Raw genomic sequence first — 20,991 nt, forward strand, 5'->3', positions numbered from 1 at the left:
GCAAAGTCTCAGTGGAAGAACCAGGCACTCAGCAATTTCAACAAGTGTACACTTTATTACAGAAACAGCGGGAAAGAGTTGATAAAGGCTGAAGAGAAGTTGTGGGGGAGGCCCCTGCAGATGCTCACTCAGCTACACTCTGGGCCCATCTTCTCAGAGACACCTTCCTGCCATGCCTCAGGGCAGATAGGCTCTATTCCTCAAAGGACCCAACTCATTACCCTCCAAATCGGCAGTCCAGGGAACAGGGAGTTTTCGCGGGAGTTGAGACTGACTACCTGGGAGATGGAAGACTCATGAAGGTTGAGCCGAGATGGAGCAGGGCCACTAGAAATCACAGCAGGGATCGTTTCTAAGGAAGGCAAGAAAGGAGGGAAATGTATCTGTGCATCAATTTATATCCTAGACCACTTTCCTTGCTCACTGGACTCTGCTCACCCTGCCCCTCCAACTCCCCGAGCTGACCCACTACCTGGAACATGCTTCCCTAGATCTCAGCCGGCTGGCTCCTCCCCATCACTCAGTGCAAATGTCTTCTCCTCAGAGAGGGGTTCTTCTGACCACCCAGTGGGACAAATCTGGCCCCTCCAGTTCCTCTCTGTCACAGCACCTTCTAGGAAACTCAGATGATTGCTCGTTTATCCCCTGCACTCCCACTAGAGGGCATGCTCCAAGAGCACAGGGAGCTCCCCTGCTGCAGCCCTGCTGCGCCCCCAGCCTGTCACACTGGGGTCATGTAGAGTTGGTGCAGGGTGTGAATATATAAGGCTTGATCTGGGCACTGGAGTCCCAGGGAGAGATCAAGCGTCTTCTTGCTCCCAGAGGGGCTCACAGTCTGCTGCATTGGTCTGAAACCTACAGCCTGAGGGTGACTCCAGCTCCACCCCTTTTTATAGTTTTAAAAAACTGAGGTAAAATCCACATGACATAAAATTCACCGTTTGACCATTTTAATGAATCCAGAATCCATCATAGAGCAGTTAATAAAAATGTATTGACTGCATTTCTCAATAAGTGCAGCATAGAATTATCATATGACACAGACTTTCTACTCCTAGGTGTGTGTACCCCAAAGAACTGGAAACAGGTGTTCAAACAAAAATTTGTACACAGATGTTCATAGCAGCACTAGTAACAATAGTCAAAAGGTGGAAACAACTCAAATGTCCTTCAACTGAAGAATGGATAAACAAAATGTGGCCTATCCATGCAAAGGAATACTATTCAGCCATGGAAAAGAATGAAGTGTGGTTACATGCTACAACTTGGATGGACTTTGAAAACATTATGTTACGTGAATGAAGCCAGACACAAAAGGCCACACAGTATATGATTCCACTCATATGAAATGTCCAGAATAGCTAAATCCATAGAGAGAGAGAGAGAGAGAGAGAGAGAGTTGATTAGTGGTTGCCAGGGGCTGGAAGGAGAGACTGCTTATGGGTACAGAGGTTCCTTTGGGGATGATGAAAAAATTTTGGAGCTAGATAGTGGTGAGGGTTGCACAACATTGTGAATGTCCTAAACGTGACTAATGGTAAGTTTTATTTTTTATTTTTTTTCAAAAAATTCTCTGAATTTTATTTGATATGTGTGCAGTCAAAATTCTCAACAAGGCACCTAAACCATGAGCAAGAGAAAACAAGAACAACTGCCAGAAAAATCATATCAGCAACGACTTTAGATACTGGAGTTATTCATAGACTATGAAAGAGTTAGGCTTAATATTTTAAATATATTCTTTTTTTTTTTGGTAAGTTTTATAGGGACTTCCCTAGTGGCGCAGTGGTTAAGAATCGGCCTGCCAATGCAGGGGACACGGGTTCGAGCCCTGGTCTGGGAAGATCCCCCAGGCTGCGGAGCAACTAAGGCCATGTGCCACAACTACTGAGCCCATGTGCCCGTGAGCCACAACTACTGAGCCCATGTGCCACAACTGCTGAAGCCCACATGCCTAGAGCACATGCTCCTCAACAAGAGAAGCCACCCCAGTGAGAAGCCCACGCACCGCAACAAAGAGTAGCCCCTGCTCACCACAACTAGAGAAAGCCCGTGCGCAGCAACAAACACCCAATGCAGGCAAAAATAAATAAATAATTGTATTTAAAATTTTTTATATTATGTGTATCCTGCCACAACTTTAAAAAAAATACCACATAACATTTCTTGAGGGAATTCATAAATGAATTCTTTCAGTTCTCCATATCCTTATCATTTGTGAGCAGTGGCTTGAGATTAGGGAGATGAACTTGAAACTTTTCATTCAATTCTGTGATCCTACAGTTGGAGTTTTGAAACGCCCCTGGGGTTCCCTACTCAAACACTAGGAAATTGGGACCAAGCCCTCCCACCCCAGCAGTGGACAAAACCCGCTTCCCTGCAAGAACGTACTTGGTGTCCACTTCTGGGTTACAGTAATGGCAGTAACACTTGGGAGGCTGAAGAAGGGGTGAACCAGAAACAGAGAAAGAGATGGCAGGGGTGAGGCAAGTCTACCACCTTCCCTCCCTTTCTCCCTAGTCCTCCTTCCTTCTTTCCTGCCCTACTCCTTCTCCTTCCCTCTGGTGGCGACATCCTGAGGTCTCCCCTCTTACTGCTTCATCTTCCAGCCAGTTCACTCCGTCCCCATAAGTGACAGGATCCTCTAACCTGGGGTTTCTCAACCTCATCACCACTGACATTTTGACCTGGGTCAGTCTTTGCTGTGGGCACCGTCCTATGCCATATAGGATGTGGCGAGGCATCCCTGACCTCTATCCACTAAGTGCCAGTAGCAACCCCTCCTCCAGCAGTGACAACCCAAAAGGTCTCCAGATTCTGCTGAGTGTCCCCTGAGTGGCAAAGTCACCCCCATCTGAGAACCACTCATCTAACCAAGGGCCCATACCAAGTCTGGGACTCATCTCCTCGGCCCCTCAGTCTACCCCATCCCTCACACCAAATCCGTTAGCACTTCTCCCTCTACAAGTGCTGCAAGGTCCTCCTCATCTTCACTATCATCACCAACATCCTGCCTGGGCCTTGGGTACCCGGCTCCTCCTTCCCTTCCTTCAAGCTCCCCTCTCTCCCCCGCCCTCCATCCATTCCCCTTCCCCCTCCCTTATTAGGTACCTGGCTCTTCCTACCCAGCCTTCTTTATTGTAGGACACGAACAAGAATGTGACCATCATGTAGGCGCATCTCAACGCGTTCCATCTGGTGTTCTTTCTTCGGAGGCTTCTTCAGGGTGGTAGTAGTTGGGTGAAACTTCACTGGGGAGAACCGAGTGGACACAACCGACGATGTGAAGACCTGCCTTCCCTGTGTGGACATCCTGCCCTTCCCGAATCTCTGTCCGCACAGATGTTCCTCTGAACTCCACACCCACAATCCACCTGCCTCCCAGATTGAAATGTGGTCCACTGCTGCCGGGTTCCCTCACCTCTCCTTTCCATCCCCAAGGTGCCAGCCTCACCTCTCCTCCTGACTACCATTGCCCCAGCCTTCTACTGAACTCTCCTCTCCCTCAAACCAGCTCCCACCGGGGCCGCGAGGATCTAACACCCAGATCTGACCGTGTCACCTCCTCCTTGCAGACCTCATCTAGTGCACAAGTCCTGTTTTACCTGCCCAACACTTTTTCCCTCTTCTTTTTCCATTTTAAATTTTAATGAAACTATCACATACAAAAAAACTAATACAAATAAAATTAAATACAAAATGGAGACAGGACTTGAAAATTCCCTGAGTGAGGAACCCATGTGAGTCATGGAAGTTAAACTAAATCTAGCTTCTTTCAGGAACATAAGCAAAATTTAAATTATTTCTTTTAAATGCCTCTGATAACCATAAGAGGAACTTAAGTCATCTTCCACAAAATGGTATAAGATAGTCCCCTTTTAACCAATCCCACTGCCATCTGGAAACCCCATTGTAATAACCATCACTTTAAAGCAAAAACAGGGACTTGCCTGGTGGCGCAGTGGTTAAGAATCCACCTGCCAATGAAGGGGGCACGGGTTCGATCCCTGGTGCAGGAAGATCACACATGCCGCGGAGCAACTAAGCCCGCATGCCACAACTACTGAAGCCCGTGTGCCTAGAGCCCGTGCTCCGCAACAAGAGAAGCCACTGCAATGAGAAGCCCGCGCACCACAACGAGGAGTAACCCTCGCTCGGGGCAACTGGAGAGGGCCCACGCGCAGCAACGAAGACCCAACGCAGTCAAATAGATAAATAAATTTATTTATTAAAAAAGAAAAAGTCTACAAATGACAAATGTTGGTGAAAAGGAAACCCTCCTACACTGTTGGTGGGATTGTAAATTGGTGCAGCCACTGTGGAAAACAATACGGAAGTTCCTTTAAAAGCTAAAAATAGAACTACCATATGATCCAGCAATCCCACTCCTGGGTCTATATACATAGACAATGAAAACACTAATTCAAAAAGATACAGGTACCTAAAAAAAAAAAAAGATACAGGCACCTCAGTGTTCATAGCAGCGCTATTTAGAATCGGCAAGTCATGAAAGCAACTTAAGTGCCCATCAACAGATGAACGGATAAAGAAGATGTGAGATATATATATATATATATATATATATATATACACACATATATGTGTACATATATATATAGAGAGAGAGAGAGAGAAAGAGAGAATATTATTCAACCATAAAAAGTATGAAATTTTGCCATGTGCAACAACATGGATGGATCTGGAGGGTATGATAGTGAAATAAGTCAGACAGAGAAAGACAAATACTGTGTGTTATCACTCATATGTGGAATCTAAAAAATAAAACAAATGAATGTATGTAACAAAACGGAAACAGACTCACAGATATAAAAAAGAAACGAGTGGTTACCACTGGGGAGAAGGGTAAATAGGGGTAAGGGATTAAGAGTTACAAATGACCATGTGTAAAATAAATAAGCTACAAGGATATATTGTACAGCAGAGGGAGTATAGACATTATTTTATAACTTTAAATGGAGTAAGCTCTATAAAAATTTTGAATCATTATGTCATACACTTGAAACTAATGTAATATTAATCAACTATACCTCAATACAAATTATAAAAATATGTAAAATCATAATTTAGTCTCATAAAATAGCATAATAAATAAAACAGGTTATAATCTAATTGGAAGATTATCATATAGTAAGCACAATTTGATCTCTATATAATACTTTGGGGTCAATAATAATGATCTGTATAATAAAATATTTCATTTTATTATTTATAATATATTTATATATTATAAATAATAATATAATAAATATATAATATATAATACTAATATGTATAATATATATAATATATATAAACTATATAATAATATATATAATAATATATTATTAATATATATAATAATATATAATAATATGTTACATGTTATATATATAATATGTTATATATTTATTATAAATATTAATATATAATAATATATTTTAAATAACAATAATAGATTATAAAATATTTCATTTTATTATTTATAATATATTTATATATTGTAAATAATAATAAAATTAAAATAAATAATAATAAATATAAAGTAATAAATAATATAATAAAAATAATAATATATTTCAATATAATATAATATTTCTTTATAAATTTCTTTATTTTTTTTTTTCGGGGGCTGTGTTGGATCTTCTTTGCTGCTCACGGACTTTATCTAGTTGGCGAGAGGGGTCTACTCTTCATTGCGGTGTGCGGGTTTCTCTTTGCAGTGGCTTCTGTTGTTGCAAAGCACGGGCTCTAGGTGCACGGGCTTCAGTAGTTATGGCATGCGGGCTCAGTAGCTGTGGCACATGGGCTTAGCGGCTCCGAGGCATGAGGGATCTTCCCAGACCAGGGCTTGAACCTATGTCCCCTGCATTGGCAGGCGGATTCTTAACCACTGCACCACCAGGGAAGTCCCACAATAAAATTTAAATATACCATTCTAGTAAAAGAAAAAAATGGCAGGTCATGTGAATTACCAAATGAAGGATCAAATTAATTCCCACACTAACAGCAGAAAGATTTATTTTTTTTAAAACAGATACTCATTCCTTGAAACATCAGTTAGCAAAACATTTCCTTATTTGAAGAACTGGTTATTTTACTTTATTTTTTCATTTTATTTTTTATTGAAGTATAGTTGACTTACAATATTACATTAGTTTCAGATGTACAAAGTAGTAATTCGATATTTTTATAGAATATACTACATACTTTATTATAAAATATTAACTGTACTCCCTGTGCTGTATATTACATCCTTGTAACTTAGTTTATACCTACTAGTTTGTACCAATTAATCCCTTCACCTATCTTGCCCCTCCCTCTTCTTTCTCCCCACTGGTATCACTAGTTTGTTCTGATTCTGTGAGACTCTTCTGTTATATTGTCCCTTTTTTAACTTTTTAGATTCCATTGGTTATTTTATTTTATTATTATTATTATTATTGGCCATGCCATGCAGCATGTGGGATATTAGCTCCCCGACCAGGAACCAAACCTGTGTCCCCTGCATTGGGAGCATGGTGTCTTAACCACTGGGCCACCAGGGAAGTCCTGGTTATTGTATTTTATTTTATTTTAATTTTTTGGACACTTTAAATTATTTTTAATACAATTTTTAAAGGTTACACTCCATTTACAGTTATTAAAAAATATTGGTTATATTCAGCACTATTCACAATAGCCAACACATGGAAACAACCTAAATGTCCATCGACAGATGAATGGATAAAGAAGATGTGGTACATATATACAATGGAATACTACTCAGCCATAAAAAAGAATAAAATAATGCCATTTGCCACTACATGGATGGACCTAGAGATTGTCATACTGAGTGAAATAAGACAGAAAGAGAAAGACAAATACCATATGATATCACTTATATGTGGAATCTAAAATAAGACACAAATGAACACATCTATGAAATGGAAACAGACTCACGGACATAGAGATCAGACTTATGGTTTGCCAAGGGGGAAGGAGGTGGGGTAGGGATGGATTGAGAGTTTGGGATTAGCAGATGCAAACTATTATCGATAGGACGGGTAAACAACAAGGTCTTACTGTATAGCACAGGGAACTATATTCAACATCCTGTGACAAACCATAATGAAAAGATTATGAAAAAGAATGTATGACTGAATCACTGTGCTGTCCAGCAGAAATTAACACACCATTGTAAATAAACTATACTTCAATTAAAAAAAAAAGCAACGATAGGCAACAATATTGAGATTCTAACCAGCAAAGAGGTACACTTCAAAATGATGGCCTTCTATTTGTGCCACTGGAGGCAAAAAGTACAACATCCAGTTTGGCAAGAACGTAGGAAAATGATCACCCTGCTCTCTGCTGGCCGGATTGTGAAGTGTTAGTTTCCTGGCAGGTATTGTATCTGGTAACATATACTAAATGTTGTATGAATGTGCATGTGTCTTGACCCAACAATTTACAATTATCGACATCAGGGAAATGTTCCAAACTTGCTAAGAAGAGTTAATTGTCACTTATTTATTGTTACATTAAATTAATGACAATGGCTAAATATTCCCTATCTTAAAAAATATATATATATTATATATAATATATATATATTATATATATAGGCTATATTCCCAGTGTTGTACACTACATCCTTGCAGCCTAATTTACACCCAAAAGTTTGTACCTCCTACTCCCCCACCCATATATTGCCCATCCCTGCCCTCTCCCGACTGGTAGCCACTAGTTTGTTCTCTATATCTGTGAGTCTGCTTCCTTTTTGTTATAATAGTTTGTTGTATTTTTTAGATTCCACATATAAGTGACATCATATGATATTTGTCTTTCTCTGTCTGACTTACTTCACTCAGTATGACAACCTCTAGGTCCATCCATGTTGCTACAAATGGCATTATTTCATTCTTTTTATGGCTAATATTCCATTGTATATACATACCACACCTTCTTTATCCATTTGTCTCTTGATGGACATGGGTTGCATCCATGTCTTGGCTATTGTAAATAATGTTGCTATGAACTTTGGGGTGCATGTATATTTCCGAATTAGTGTTTTTGGGTTCACTTGGGTGACAGGTTCTTCCCATCTCACAGAAGAGTTCAACAATCAACCATAGTTAATATGAGGATCCAGGGAGGTCAGTTGTTTTCCCAAGGTCTCCGAGTTAGCTCAGAGAATAGAAAGTTGAATAGAAAGCCAAACCTTTCTGAAACCCACTTCTATCTGTCCTGATTTCTAAGTATTCTCTTTAGACATTCCCACTTGGGACTTACCCCACAGAGCCCTCTTGACTTCAGTGTCCTCAAGTCACAGACTTGCTCTCAAACTGTGCCAGGAGATGAAATGTCTCTATTTATATGGAGCTGGGGGAAATTCCAGGGGTCCCTGACTGTTACCCAGTAAGCAGAGTGATTGGGTTAATGTTGTGGAACGAACCATTTTGCATAATCCAGGTGGATTCAATTTTCCATGGAAACTTCACCAGGAGAAACCATGATTTATTCAAGAAGCTTCCATATTTGTTTTGTGGGAGACTTCTTTATCGTACTTTATTTATTCTAGACTTTTATGGATTGCTTTTTGGGGGGGGGTCGGTGGGTGGGAAGTGGATTGGTATTCCTGGTTTAGTGAATTATTTTCTCATTTGCGTGAAGTGTTCTAGGGAGAAAGAGAAGAGAGATCTGATAGTTGGTGGGTTACCTAACTATTTTTTCTCATGTAAATAAGGCTTAAAAGACTTTTTTCTAGGACTTCCCTTATGGCACAATGGTTAAGAATCCTCCTGCCAAGGCAGGGGACAAGGATTTGATCCCTAATCCAGGGAGATCCCACATGCTGCGGAGCAACTAAGTCCATGAGCCACAATGACGGAGCCTGTGCTCTAGAGCCAGCAAGCCACAACTACTGAAGCCGGCGTGCCTAGAGACTGTGCTCCGCAACAAGAGAAGCCACTGCAATGAGAAGCCCTCGCACCGCAATGAAGAGTAGCCCCCGCTCGACGCAATGAGAGGAAGCCTACATGCAGAAACAAAGGCCCAATACAGCCAAAATAAATAAATAAAATTAATAAAAAGTTTAAAAAAATTTTTAAAGACTTTTTTTTTCCTAATATCAGCTGATGAGCTCAACTATAAGAACCTATTTCTGAGTAGACATTTAGAAAACCAGAGGTTGAACACCAGTAGGGAAAAAGAATGATGTCTATCAATTTAGGAAGCCTTCCGTTTTGTAAACACCTAAGGAAGCGATATCTGAACAAGTACAGAGGCGACATATTTCAACATAATAAAGGCCACATAGACAAGAACACAGCTATTATCTACTCCACGTAGAAGTCTTGGAGGAGGAAATACACAGAACACTCTTTGACAGAAAAGTGTGTGTTTATTTGAAATTTAAATGTCATTGGTTGGTTATCCTGTATTTAATCTGGCCACCCTACACGGAGCTTCCTATTTTACAATGAAATCATGCCTAACAGGAAGACAATCGACAGCAGCCTCAGTTTCATGATGAAGTACTGAAAACCAATGAAACACGACTTCATTGGAAGAAGAACACAGAGCAAAAGCTTGTCAGAAAAGCATAGCCTACACTAAAGTGGAAAACAAAATCCAAAGGGAACTATAAGTTAGCGCTCAAGGATCCTCCTAATTCACGTGAGTGGAACCCCATTAGGTTCCAGTATAATCCTAAATTCTTCAAATGTCATCCTTTCTTGATATTACATAAGTAACAAATTGTCCTGAATTTCCTTCTTGGATCAGAAGGGACTGGCATCTGAGGGCAGGGACTGGGACGAGTCATTTGGAATGTGTTTTCTGGTGGCGTTTGAAAGTTCCCAGCTGACAGAAGGCACTGTGACACTCGGGACACACGTAGGGTTTGAGCCCAGAGTGGGTGCGTCGGTGAACATTGAGGTTCCCTCTGTGGCTGAAGGCTTTGTCACAGTGCTCACATCGGAAAGCCTTCTCCTTTGTGTGGGTCCTTTTGTGAGCACGCAGCGTGGAGTCATGGGTGAACTTCTTGGGGCAGAGATCACAGCAGTATGGCTTCTTGCCTGTGTGGATCCGCTCATGAGCTCGCAGGTCCGAAGACTGCATGAACCCTTTGTCACACGTGTTGCATCGAAAAGGTCTCTCTCCTGTGTGTGTCCTCTGGTGAAGGGTAAGCTGAGATGGATAAGGAAATCTCTTCTTGCATTCCCTACATTCATAGGGTGCCCATGCCTGGGCTTCTTTTCCCTCAGGAAGAATGTTGGGTCCCACTGTGCTAGGTGAACCAATGAAAAGGGACCCAAGTTTTCCTGAGAATTCTCCTTTGTCCAAAGATGTGGTTTCTTCTTGATGTACTTCTTGGAAACTGGGACTGTTGGCCTGTTTCCTTTTGAAACCTCTTAGACCTCTCAGAGAACCTTTTCTGTATCCGCTCTTAGTAGAAACTTCTCCCTCTGGAACACAAGAGGAAAATGTTCAGCATCCACATTTGAAATATGAATTCCTTCTTGGGGATTCTTCCCACCCTCTGCCCTCTCAGAATGTTCTGAAAAAAGAGATTCAGCACACAGCATTTAACAAGGAGCATTTTCCATAGTGCCAACCTCATTGAAACCCAGAGCTGATGTGGCAGAGAACTTCCCATCAACTAAACTACCTGAGAGTCTAGATTATGACACACTCTGGAAAGGGGATGATGGAGAAGGTTGGTTTGGAGAACCAACTCCCCCCGCCCACCCGCCCAAGGGATGGTAATGCTGGGTACCCAGCCCCAAGCCACCATAGGAAGGGAGTCACTAACTCCTCTGAATTCCAAGTTTCCAGACTCACCAGGACCTTTCAGATGTTCCGGCTCTTGAGATTGATGGGTTCTTGTCTCTTCCGTGTCTTCCATCAGGTCTTTCTCCAAGTTCTCCTTGGATGTCAGACCCTCCATTTCACCTGTTTCAGGAAAGGTCTCTGGCAGGAGATCTTTCTGGTCCTGACAAGGAGCAACCAAGCAGAGTCAATAACCCATCTACCTTAGTCCATGGAAAACTGTTTCCTCTTTCCCCATCCCTGTCATATCATGATCTAAGACTCCAACTTTCTTAATATCAGTTTGGGGGATATGCCCTGACTTCTTCTGGGCCACCCCCATCACCCCAATTGATAATCATCTCCTGATACCTAAGTCTGTCCTTGATCTCTACTGGCCACATCGTGCAATCAAGTCTTGATACCACAGTTGGCACTCTGAATTCTCAATGCATACATCTCTCTGTGTCATCTCAATACTCCCTGCCCCTGACTCTGGAAGCAAAGGACCCTGGGTACATTCTCCCAAGTCCATCACTTTTTCCTACTTGGTTTGAGTTCGTCCTTCTGATGGTGGTTACGCAGTACATGGTAAGATGATGAGCAGCATCCCTAGTCTCTACTCACTAGAAATCAGGAGCATCCCCTCCCCCACACCCAACCCCATTTGGACAAATCAGCTGTCTCCAGACATTCTCCAGTGTCCTCTAGGAGGAAAAATGAGTCGAATTGGGAACCACTCCTTCAACTCCAAGGGTTGACCATCTTGTGAACTATGAAGTGCCTCTGAGGAAAGCAACCATGTGGAAATCAGCTGTCAGTGCATTTACCCGCGGCAAACTGACCTAGCACCATTCCACTGAGGCAGGATTCCTTTCTCCCCACTCTTAAAACTACACGTATTCATGGCAAAGGGACAAAGATGGATGAGTCTTCATTCTCACACCAGCTGGAAAATGTCTAGGAACTGAAGGCATCCATGAAAATCCCTGAAGCCAATGGGTCCATTCCTGTCCTTTGCCAAAACTCCCAATTACTCTAGCAGCAATGTCCACCTGAACCTCTTCTAAGTTCTCCCAGACTCTCTCCAGAGACCAGGGCATCACACACTCACCTGCCTCCTTGACAGGTCCTTGGCTCCTGTCAGAATACGCAGCTCTCGTTTTTTCTGCTGGCCGTTCTCTGGAGGTATCTCACTCACAGGGGATCGGGGCTCCCTGCATTGGTCTCTCTCATCGTTCATGTCACTGGCCTCGGATTCAACCATCTCAGCTTCTGAGCTTCGCACAAGAAATTCCTGTCCTTGTATGCGGACTATGGTCTGTGAGGGAAAAAACTCAATCGAGATCATTCTCCTATATGACCTGGAAAGCAGCTCTCAAGGCATCCAATGGCATCGTACCGTACAAGCACACTTTTTTTTTGTTTAAAAGATCTACATCCCTCAGGTTGGGACAGCCAAAAATAACTCTCAACGATGCCCAAAGAAACCTCTCACCCATTTGAATATCAGTGATTTAGAGTCAACCACTCAGATCCTATCTTGTTCAACCCCAGCTTGCAGGTCCCATCCCATCTCTCCCTTTCCCATACCAATCCCAAGGTTCCTACTCACACACTTCTTGGGTTTCTGCTTATTTCTTAGCATGTGCTCCAAGGCTTTGCAACTCTGCACCCCCGTTTCCTTGACTAAGACCTGACACTCCAGCGGCATGCAGATCATAAACTGCTCCAGCACAAGCTTGTCCATCATCTGCTCCTTGGTGTGAAGATCTGGCCTCAACCACAGATGGCAGAGCTCACGGAGTCTCCTCAGATCCTGGACGGGGTCGGATTCCTCTGAGCTGATAAACGTTCTGAAGTGAACATGCCACGTTTCCTGGTCACAGTCTGGCTTTTCCACAAGTGTATCTTGGTGTGGCACAGACACTGGTGACTCTGATCCAGGGCCGTAGGGGAGTTTTCCTCGACTCCAGAAAAATATCTGGTCCTCAGCCATGTTGACGGAGAAATTTTCCAATAGGATTCTGAAGAAACACTTGTAGAGCTGGTGCCAATTGAACTCTGTGGAAAGGGATTTCCTCTGCTTCTTCTCAGCAATAGAGTCACTGTTCAGAAGGCTGGGATAAAAAAAAAAGAAAAGAAAAGGAAAAGAATGAACAAGATGAGTTTCATTTTATTCCACCCTTCCCTCTCCCATACATCCCACATCCAAATACTGGACATCACTACCCCACTGGTTCAATATTTCATACCACAGACAATAATCCATTCTATTATAATTCTGACATCCACCTTTATAGGAAAACAAAAAAATGTCTGGTCAAAATATCCATAGCGCCACGGTTCAGAAACCCTAGTTGAAAAAATGAACCACAGCACACCACACCACGGACTATGGAAACGTTCTTCTCATCTCACAGAAGAGTTCAACAATCAACCATAGTTAGTGTGGGGTTTGAGGGAGAACTGCTGCTTTCCCAAGGTCTCCGAGCTAATGCAAGGTGAATAGAAAGCCAAACCTTTCTGAAACCCACGTCCATCTCTCCTGATTTCTAAGCATTCTCTTCAGACATTCCCACATGTCACTTACCTCTTGGAGCCCTCTTGCCTTCAGCCTCCTCAAGTCCGGGACTGGCTCTCAAAGTGTGTCTGGAGCTGAAATGTGTCTATTTATATAAGAGCCAGGGGAAATTCCAGGGGTCGCTTCCTATAACCTCATCATCCCAGTGATTGGATAAAGGTCTTGGATGGAACCATTTTAGATAATCTGGGTAGATTCAATTTTCCATGGAAACTCCACCAGGAGAAACCATGATTTGTTAAAGAGGACACCATGTTGGTTTTTTGTAGATTATCTTTATCATATTTTATTTATGTTAGACTTTATGGTTTGCATTTTGGGGGGAAACAGATTGGTTTTCCTGATCTAGTGAATTTACTCTCACTGCCTGGAGAGTTCGAGGGAGTTAGAGAATTGAGATCTGATGGTTGTAACCAAATTGGGTTACCTAATCTTTTTTCTTTTCTCATGAAACAAGTTGTAAAAGACTTTTGTTTAAAAGCAGCCGATAAGCTGAAGTGTGTGAAGAACCTATTTCTTTTTTTTTATTTTTTGAATTTTTAAATTTTATTTTATTTATTTATTTTTTTTAAAAAGTTATTTTTTATTTATTTATTTTTGGCTATGTTGGGTCTTTGTTGCTGCGCGCGGGTTTTTTCTAGTTGTGGCAAGCGGAGGCTACTCTTCGTTGCCGTGCACAGGCTTCTCATTGTGGTGGCTTCTCTTGTTGCAGAGCACGGGCTCTAGGTGCGCGGGCTTCAGTAGTTGTGGCACGCGGACTTCAGTAGCTGTGGCTCGCGGGCTCTAGAGCACAGGCCCAGTAGTTGTGGCCCACGGGCTTAGTTGCTCCGCGGAATGTATGATCTTCCCAGACCAGGGCTCGAACCCATGTCCCCTGCATTGGCAGGCAGATTCTTAACCACTGCGCCACTGGGGAAGCCCTATTTTATTTATTTTTTTATACAGCAGGTTCTTATTTGTTATCTATTTTATACATATTAGTGTATATATGTCAATCCCAATCTCCCAATTCATCCCACCAGCACCCCTCCCCCCGCCACTTTGCCCCCTTGGTGTCCATATGTTTGTTCTCTACATCTGTGTCTCTATTTCCGCCCTGCAAACTGGTTCCTCTATACCATTTCTCTAGGTTCCACATATATGCGTTAATATACGATATTTGTTTTTCACTTTCTGATTTACTTCATTCCGTATGACAGTCTCTAGATCCATCCAAGGAGAAGAAGCTATTTCTGAGTAGGCATTTAGAAAGCTAGAGGGTGTGCACCAACGGGGAAAAAGAATGGCATCCTATCCAAATAGGAGGCCTTTATCTCAACAAGTATAGAGGGAACATATCTCAACATAATAAAGGCCAGGTAGACAAAACCACAGCTGTCATCTACTCAATGCAAAAAAGACTTAGAAGAGGAAACACACAGAACACTCTTGACAAAAATGTGTTTATCTGAAATTTAAATTTCACTGGTTTTCCTCTATTTTACCTGGCTGCCATGCCAGGAGCATCCTATTTTACAACGAAATCACTCCTAACAGAAAGGCAATCAGCAGCAGCTTCAGTTTCATAATGAAGTACCGAAAACCAATGAAACATGCATTGTTTTTTTGTCTTTGGGGGGTTTTATTTATTTATTTATTTATTTTTGGCTGTGTTGGGTCTTCATTTCTGTGCGAAGGCTTTCTCTAGTTGTGGCGAGCGGGGGCCACTCTTCATCGCGGTGCGCGGGCCTCTCACTATCGCGGCCTCTCTTGTTGCAGAGCACAGGCTCCAGACGCGCAGGCTCAGTAGTTGTGGCTCACGGGCCCAGTTGCTCTGCAGCATGTGGGATTTTCCCAGACCAGGCCTCGAACCCGTGTCCCCTGCATTGGCAGGCAGATTCTCAACCACTGCACCACCAGCGAAGCCCAAGACATGCATTGTTGAAAGAAGAACACAAAGCAAAAACTTTATTTTAAAAAACATACGCTTGGGACTTCCTTGGTGGTGCAGTGGTTAAGAATCCGCCTGCCAATGCAGGGGACAGGGGTTCGAGTCCTGGTATGGGAAGATCCCACATGCCGCGGAGCAACTAAGCCCTTGCGCCACAACTACTGAAGCCCGTGCTCCGCAACAACAGAAGCCACCGCAAAGAGAAGCCCGCACACCGCAACAAAGAGCAGCCCCCGCTCGCCAACTAGAGAAAGCCAGCGCGCAGCAACAAAGACCCAATGCAGACAAAAGAAAAAAAAGAGAGAGAGAGAGAGCTCAAATAATGGGGTTTACACCAGTTAAATACAAGGATCCTGCATATCTCAAAGACCCTAAAGTTTGTAACATCAAAAACAGGGAGTATGTGCTCGCTTCGGCAGCACATATATTAAAATTAGCATGGCCCCTGCGCAAGGATGACACGCAAATTCGTGAAGCGTTCCATATTTTTCACCTAGAGGGGTGGGATAGGGAGGATGGGAGGGAAGGAGACGCAAGAGGGAGGAGATAAGGGGATATATGTATATGTATAGCTGATTCACTTTGTTATAAAGCAGAAACTAACACACCATTGTAAAGCAATTATACTCCAATAAAGATGTTAAAAAAAAACAGGGAGTAAATTCTATAAAGTTATCAGCAGTAAATTTATTTTACGGTTGAAAAAAAAAACAACAAAACAGTTTCCAAAGCCAGCAACAGGCAGGTGGAGTAGAGTGCTGGGGATGGAGGGTAGGGCAGTCTAACTACCCGTTCGCTCACCAGTGGCCTTCCACAGGTCTAGGATCCCGAGGGCTATCTTCTCCTTCCGGCCTCCATCAGTCCTGCCCGGGGATTGGGGGCGGCACGACCAGGTGGTCTTTAAAGGCAGGGAGAACACAGAATCCAGCAGACCCAGAGCACTGCTCATCGGATGGGGCACCTCCATCGAATCCGGGGGAACAGGCTACGTGCTCACCATCCCTACTTGCCAGGGAGCGGACTGTGGCTTTGACAAGTAGACTCTTGCTCAACGTTATCCCACCACTAAGTGGCAGAACTGGGATTTGAGCCCAACTGCATCTGGATCCAGACGTCACATCCTCTCTGCTCTGCCACACCGTTGTGTCACTGGAATGTTGGCATGTGACTGATTTAACTGTCATGAATCAGCACATCCCAAGTACACAGCAAGTATCCAATGATGATGTGCTTGGGGGAATGGGGAGAGAGGGTGGAGGATCCTCCCAGGAATTGCTGTAGTTTATCTAATCCTCACAGCATCTCCATGCAGCAGGGGGACATCGTTATACCCATTGTCACAGATGACGAAACTCTGGCGTTGAGAGATGAAGGCGGCACACCCAGCCAGGGGCAGAGCCGGGACTTGAAGCCAGCGCTCTGGCTCCAGGATCCATGCAGCATATCACTCCGCTGGACTAACCCTCAAGACAGGTCAGGAAATAAAGCCCATGGCCTTGAGGGAATGTGAGTTTAGGGTTGTTACAGGGTTGCCAATGCACTGCTCACAGGCACGAGCCAGGGATGGAGCACTCAGAGCAGGCTCAGTCACTGGAACCCAGGAGACAGCCAGCACTGTTGAGGGTCCAGCCTCCTTGCCCCTGGAGAGAGATGGAGAGAGAAGACTCAGAGACAGAAAGGGCAGCCAGCATCCCACAGGTCTGGGGAGACGTGGGTCAGCACGCCGCTTAACCACTAGTCTGTGAAGTGGGTTCTCTTAATCCACATTTCACCGATGTGGAAATTGAAGACTTCCTAAGACCAGCAACTGGGAATGAAAAGAAAGCTTTAAAAACCACTGCTGTAAGTCCTTGACGTGTGTAGTGTATTGTCACAAATCTCTCTCTCTCTCTCTCTCTCTCTCTCTCTCTCTCTCTTTCTCTCTCTCTCTCTCTCACTCTCCCTCTCTCTCTCTCTCTCTCTCTCTCACTCTCTCTCTCTCTCACTCTCTCTCTCTCTCTCTCTCTCTCTCTCTCTCTCACACACACACACACACACACACACACACACACACACACACATCCAGGATCAAATCCAGGCTGCATCACTGGATGACTGCAGGTAAGGTGCTGAGTTCCTTTGATAATTATAACGCCTAACATTTACTGTGGGTTTTACTACATGCCAGCGTCGGTTCCAAGGACTGGCTACCAAATCTAGGGGGCCCAGCGCAAAATGAAAATATGAGGCCCCTCGATGAACACGATTAAGGATTTCAAGATGACAGCAGGGCATCATCATGTGGGACCCCTCCTGGCATGGGGTCCTGTGTGGCTCTGCAGGCTGCTTGCCCATGAAGCTGGCTCTGGGTCTAGTCCTTGACATATTTACTCACCTAATCCTCCCAACAACCCTGGCAGGTATTAGTAGCCTTGTTTAACAGAAGAAGAAACCGAGGCTCAGAAAGGTTGGGCTAATAGCCTGAATGAACACGTTTCATAGCAGAGCTACAATTCAGACCCAGGCAGATATGAGAGTCTTAACAATTATGTGTCCTGAATATTTAAGCCTTGGTTTTCTTTTTCCTTTTTTTTCTTTTTTTTAGCATAATAGGAATAACGTACATTTATTGAGTAATTATTATGTACCTATACTCCAAAGGATTATGGCCTAGGAAACACATCCATTCACCTTGCACTTTTGTCTGTCTCGATCATGATGTACACTTGTTAATTCCTGTCTTGCTGATAAGCCTCGGTTTTCCATTCTGTCAAAGGGAAGTAACACGATAAAGTCTACATTTGAATTTGCCGGATAGAACTGGCCAGTGCATGTTCAGGGTTTAGCACTGGTCCTGGGACCAAGAAAGCACCCCACACCCATTAGCGCATGTCAAAATCCCCTGAACATCCCATCAGATGGGGATCATTATCCTCTAATTATATAGAAAGAGAGAAACTCAAAGAAACTGAAGTGGCTTACCCCCAGCCACCATGGAGCATAGCTGGTACCCCAACATGCGGCTGCACACTGACTACCTGCTGAAGGTCATTCTAAGAGCCTGCCACCCCTGCTCCCCGCAGAGGATCATCCACAGAGAGAGATAATAGGCAACGTGACAGAAGCCATACAGCTAGAAAGTGACAGAACGGGACTTCCAACTCAGCCCGTCTCCACGGCCCAGGCTCTGAATCAGGGGCTCTCAAAATGTGGTCTCAGGACCACCAGCACCAGCATTGCCTGGGAACTGGTTAGAAATGCAGACTCAATCAACCACAAACTCTGGGGATGGCACTCGGTGCCTTGTACGTTAACACGCCCTCCAGGGGATTATCCTGCTTGTTACAGCCTTGAAAATTTACAGTGATGGGAAGCTTTACCTTGGAAGGCATCTTTGGGCATCTCTGGGCAAACACTAATCATTAGGAAGTTTTTGCTTTGGATAAGCTGAGCCCTCACTCCCTGTATTCCACCCGTGTTCTGCTCTACCCTCCTGGGACCGAGGAGGTGAAATCAACTCCGCATCTTTCTTCTCTTATTTTTTCTATTTATTTTTTTGGTCGTGCCCCGTGGCATATGGGATCTTAGTTCCCCAACCAGGGATCAAACCTATCCCCCTGCATTGGAAGCGCAGACTCTTAACCACTGGACTGCCAGGGAAGTCCTTCTTCTCATATTTTCACAACTTGTTCCCTGGCCCCAGCTCAGCCAGGAAAATTAGAACTCTCTTCCTAGGAGGGCAGTGACAGGGGATGCTACAGGTGTGCAGGAGCACAGGGAGGTCTCACCCGGTGGACAGGAGCAGAGGCTGGAGTCTCCGCCAGGCTGAGCAGGATGCCAGGAAGGACAAGTAGGACAGACAGAGCCATCTGAGGGCTGGAGGGATGGGCGCTTAGGGCTGCAGAGCACTGCAGAGAAAGGGTAGTGAGTTTGTTTACTTATTCTGTAGCTTTACAGAGGTATAATTGATAAGCAAAAAATGATAGACATTTAAAGTGTACCTCTTTGTAAGTTTGGACATATGCTTTCACCTGTGATGCCATCAAAGCAATAGACACATCCACCACCTTCAAAAATTTCCGTGGTTTTTTTTTTTTAGTTTTTTGTTTATTTTGTCACATAAGATCTATCCCCTTAATGTATTTTTTCCTTCCAGTTTTACTGAGAAATAATTGACATGCAACACTGTATTAGATTAAGGTGTAACTGTCACTGTTTGCAGATGACATGATACTATACATAGAGAATCCTAAAGATGCCACCAGCAAACTACTAGACCTAATCAGTGAATTTGGTAAAGTTGCAGGATACAAAATTAATGCACAGAAATCTCTTGCATTCCTATACACTAATGATGAAAAACCTGGAAGAGAAATTAAGGAAACACTCCCATTTACCACTGCAACAAAAAGAATAAAATACCTAGGAATAAACCTACCTAGGGAGACAAAAGACCTATATGCAGAAAACTATAAGACACTGATGAAGAAATTAAAGATGATACCAACAGATGGAGAGATATACCATGTTCTTGGATTGGAAGACTCAATACTGTGAAAATGACTATACTACCCAAAGCAATCTACAGATTCAATGCAATCCCTATCAAATTACCAATGGCATTTTTTACAGAACTAGAACAAAAAAATCTTAAAATTTGTATAGAGACACAAAAGACCCTAAATAGCCAGAGCAGTCTTGAGGGGAAAAAAAGGAGTTGGAGGACTCAGACTCCCTGACTTCAGACTATACTACAAAGCTACAGTAATCAAGACAATATGACTGGCACAAAAACAGAAACATAGATCAATGGAACAAGATAGAAAGCCCAGAGATAAACCCATGCACCTATGGTCAACTAATCTATGACAAAGGAGGCAAGGATATACAATGGAGAAAAGACAGTCTCTTCAGTAAGTGGTGCTGTGAAAACTAGACAGCTACATGTAAAAGAATGAAATTAGAACACTCCCTAACACCATACACAAAAATAAACTCAAAATGGGTTAGAGACCTAAATGTAAGACCGGACACTATAAAACTCTTAGAGGAAAACACAGGCAGAACACTCTCTGACAAAAATCACAGCAAGATCTTTTTTGATCCACCTCCTAGAGTAATGGAAATAAAAACAAAAATAAACAAATGGGACCTAATGAAACTTCAAAGCTTTTGACAGCAAAGGAAACCATAAACAAGACAAAAAGACAACCCTCAGAATAGGAGAAAATATTTGCAAATGAATCAACAGACAAAGGATTAATCTCGAAAATATATAAACAGCTCATGCAGCTCAATATTTAAAAAACAAACAACCCTATCCAAAAATGAGCAGAAGACCTAAATAGACATTTCTCCAAAGGAGACATACAGATGGCCAAGAAGCACATGAAAAGCTGCTCAACATCACTAATTACTAGAGAAATGCAAATCAAAACTACAATGAGGTATCACCTCACACCAGTTAGAATGAGCATCATCAGAAAATCTACAAACAACAAATGCTGGAGAGGGTGTGGAGAAAAGGGAACCCTCTTGCACTGTTGGTGGGAATGTAAATTGATACAGCCCCTATGGAGAACAGTATGGAGGTTCCTTAAAAAACTAAAAATAGAACTACCATATGATCCAGCAATCCCACTAATGGGCATATTCCCAGAGAAAACCATAATTCAAAAAGACACATGCACCCCAATGTTCACTGTAG

The 20,991-nt window shown here is 43.1% G+C and overlaps 1 protein-coding gene and 1 pseudogene across 1 annotated transcript; one reads left to right on the forward strand and one right to left on the reverse strand.

Annotated features, from left to right (window-relative positions):
- Window positions 1–9,801: 9,801 nt before the first annotated feature.
- LOC132509300 (zinc finger and SCAN domain-containing protein 5B-like) lies at window positions 9,802–12,733 on the reverse strand. Its single transcript, XM_060130183.1, has 4 exons — window positions 12,407–12,733; window positions 11,906–12,112; window positions 10,825–10,975; window positions 9,802–10,448 (listed from the first exon to the last, which is right to left on the reverse strand). Exons 1-4 carry the CDS (start codon window positions 12,542–12,544, stop codon window positions 9,802–9,804), a joined length of 1,143 nt encoding a protein of 380 aa, XP_059986166.1. The 5' UTR covers window positions 12,545–12,733.
- A 2,975-nt stretch (window positions 12,734–15,708) lies between these two features.
- LOC132510568 (U6 spliceosomal RNA) lies at window positions 15,709–15,795 on the forward strand (annotated as a pseudogene).
- Window positions 15,796–20,991: the final 5,196 nt, after the last annotated feature.

Source organism: Lagenorhynchus albirostris, chromosome 19 (assembly GCF_949774975.1).
Source record: "Lagenorhynchus albirostris chromosome 19, mLagAlb1.1, whole genome shotgun sequence".
Classification (NCBI taxonomy): domain Eukaryota; kingdom Metazoa; phylum Chordata; class Mammalia; order Artiodactyla; family Delphinidae; genus Lagenorhynchus; species Lagenorhynchus albirostris.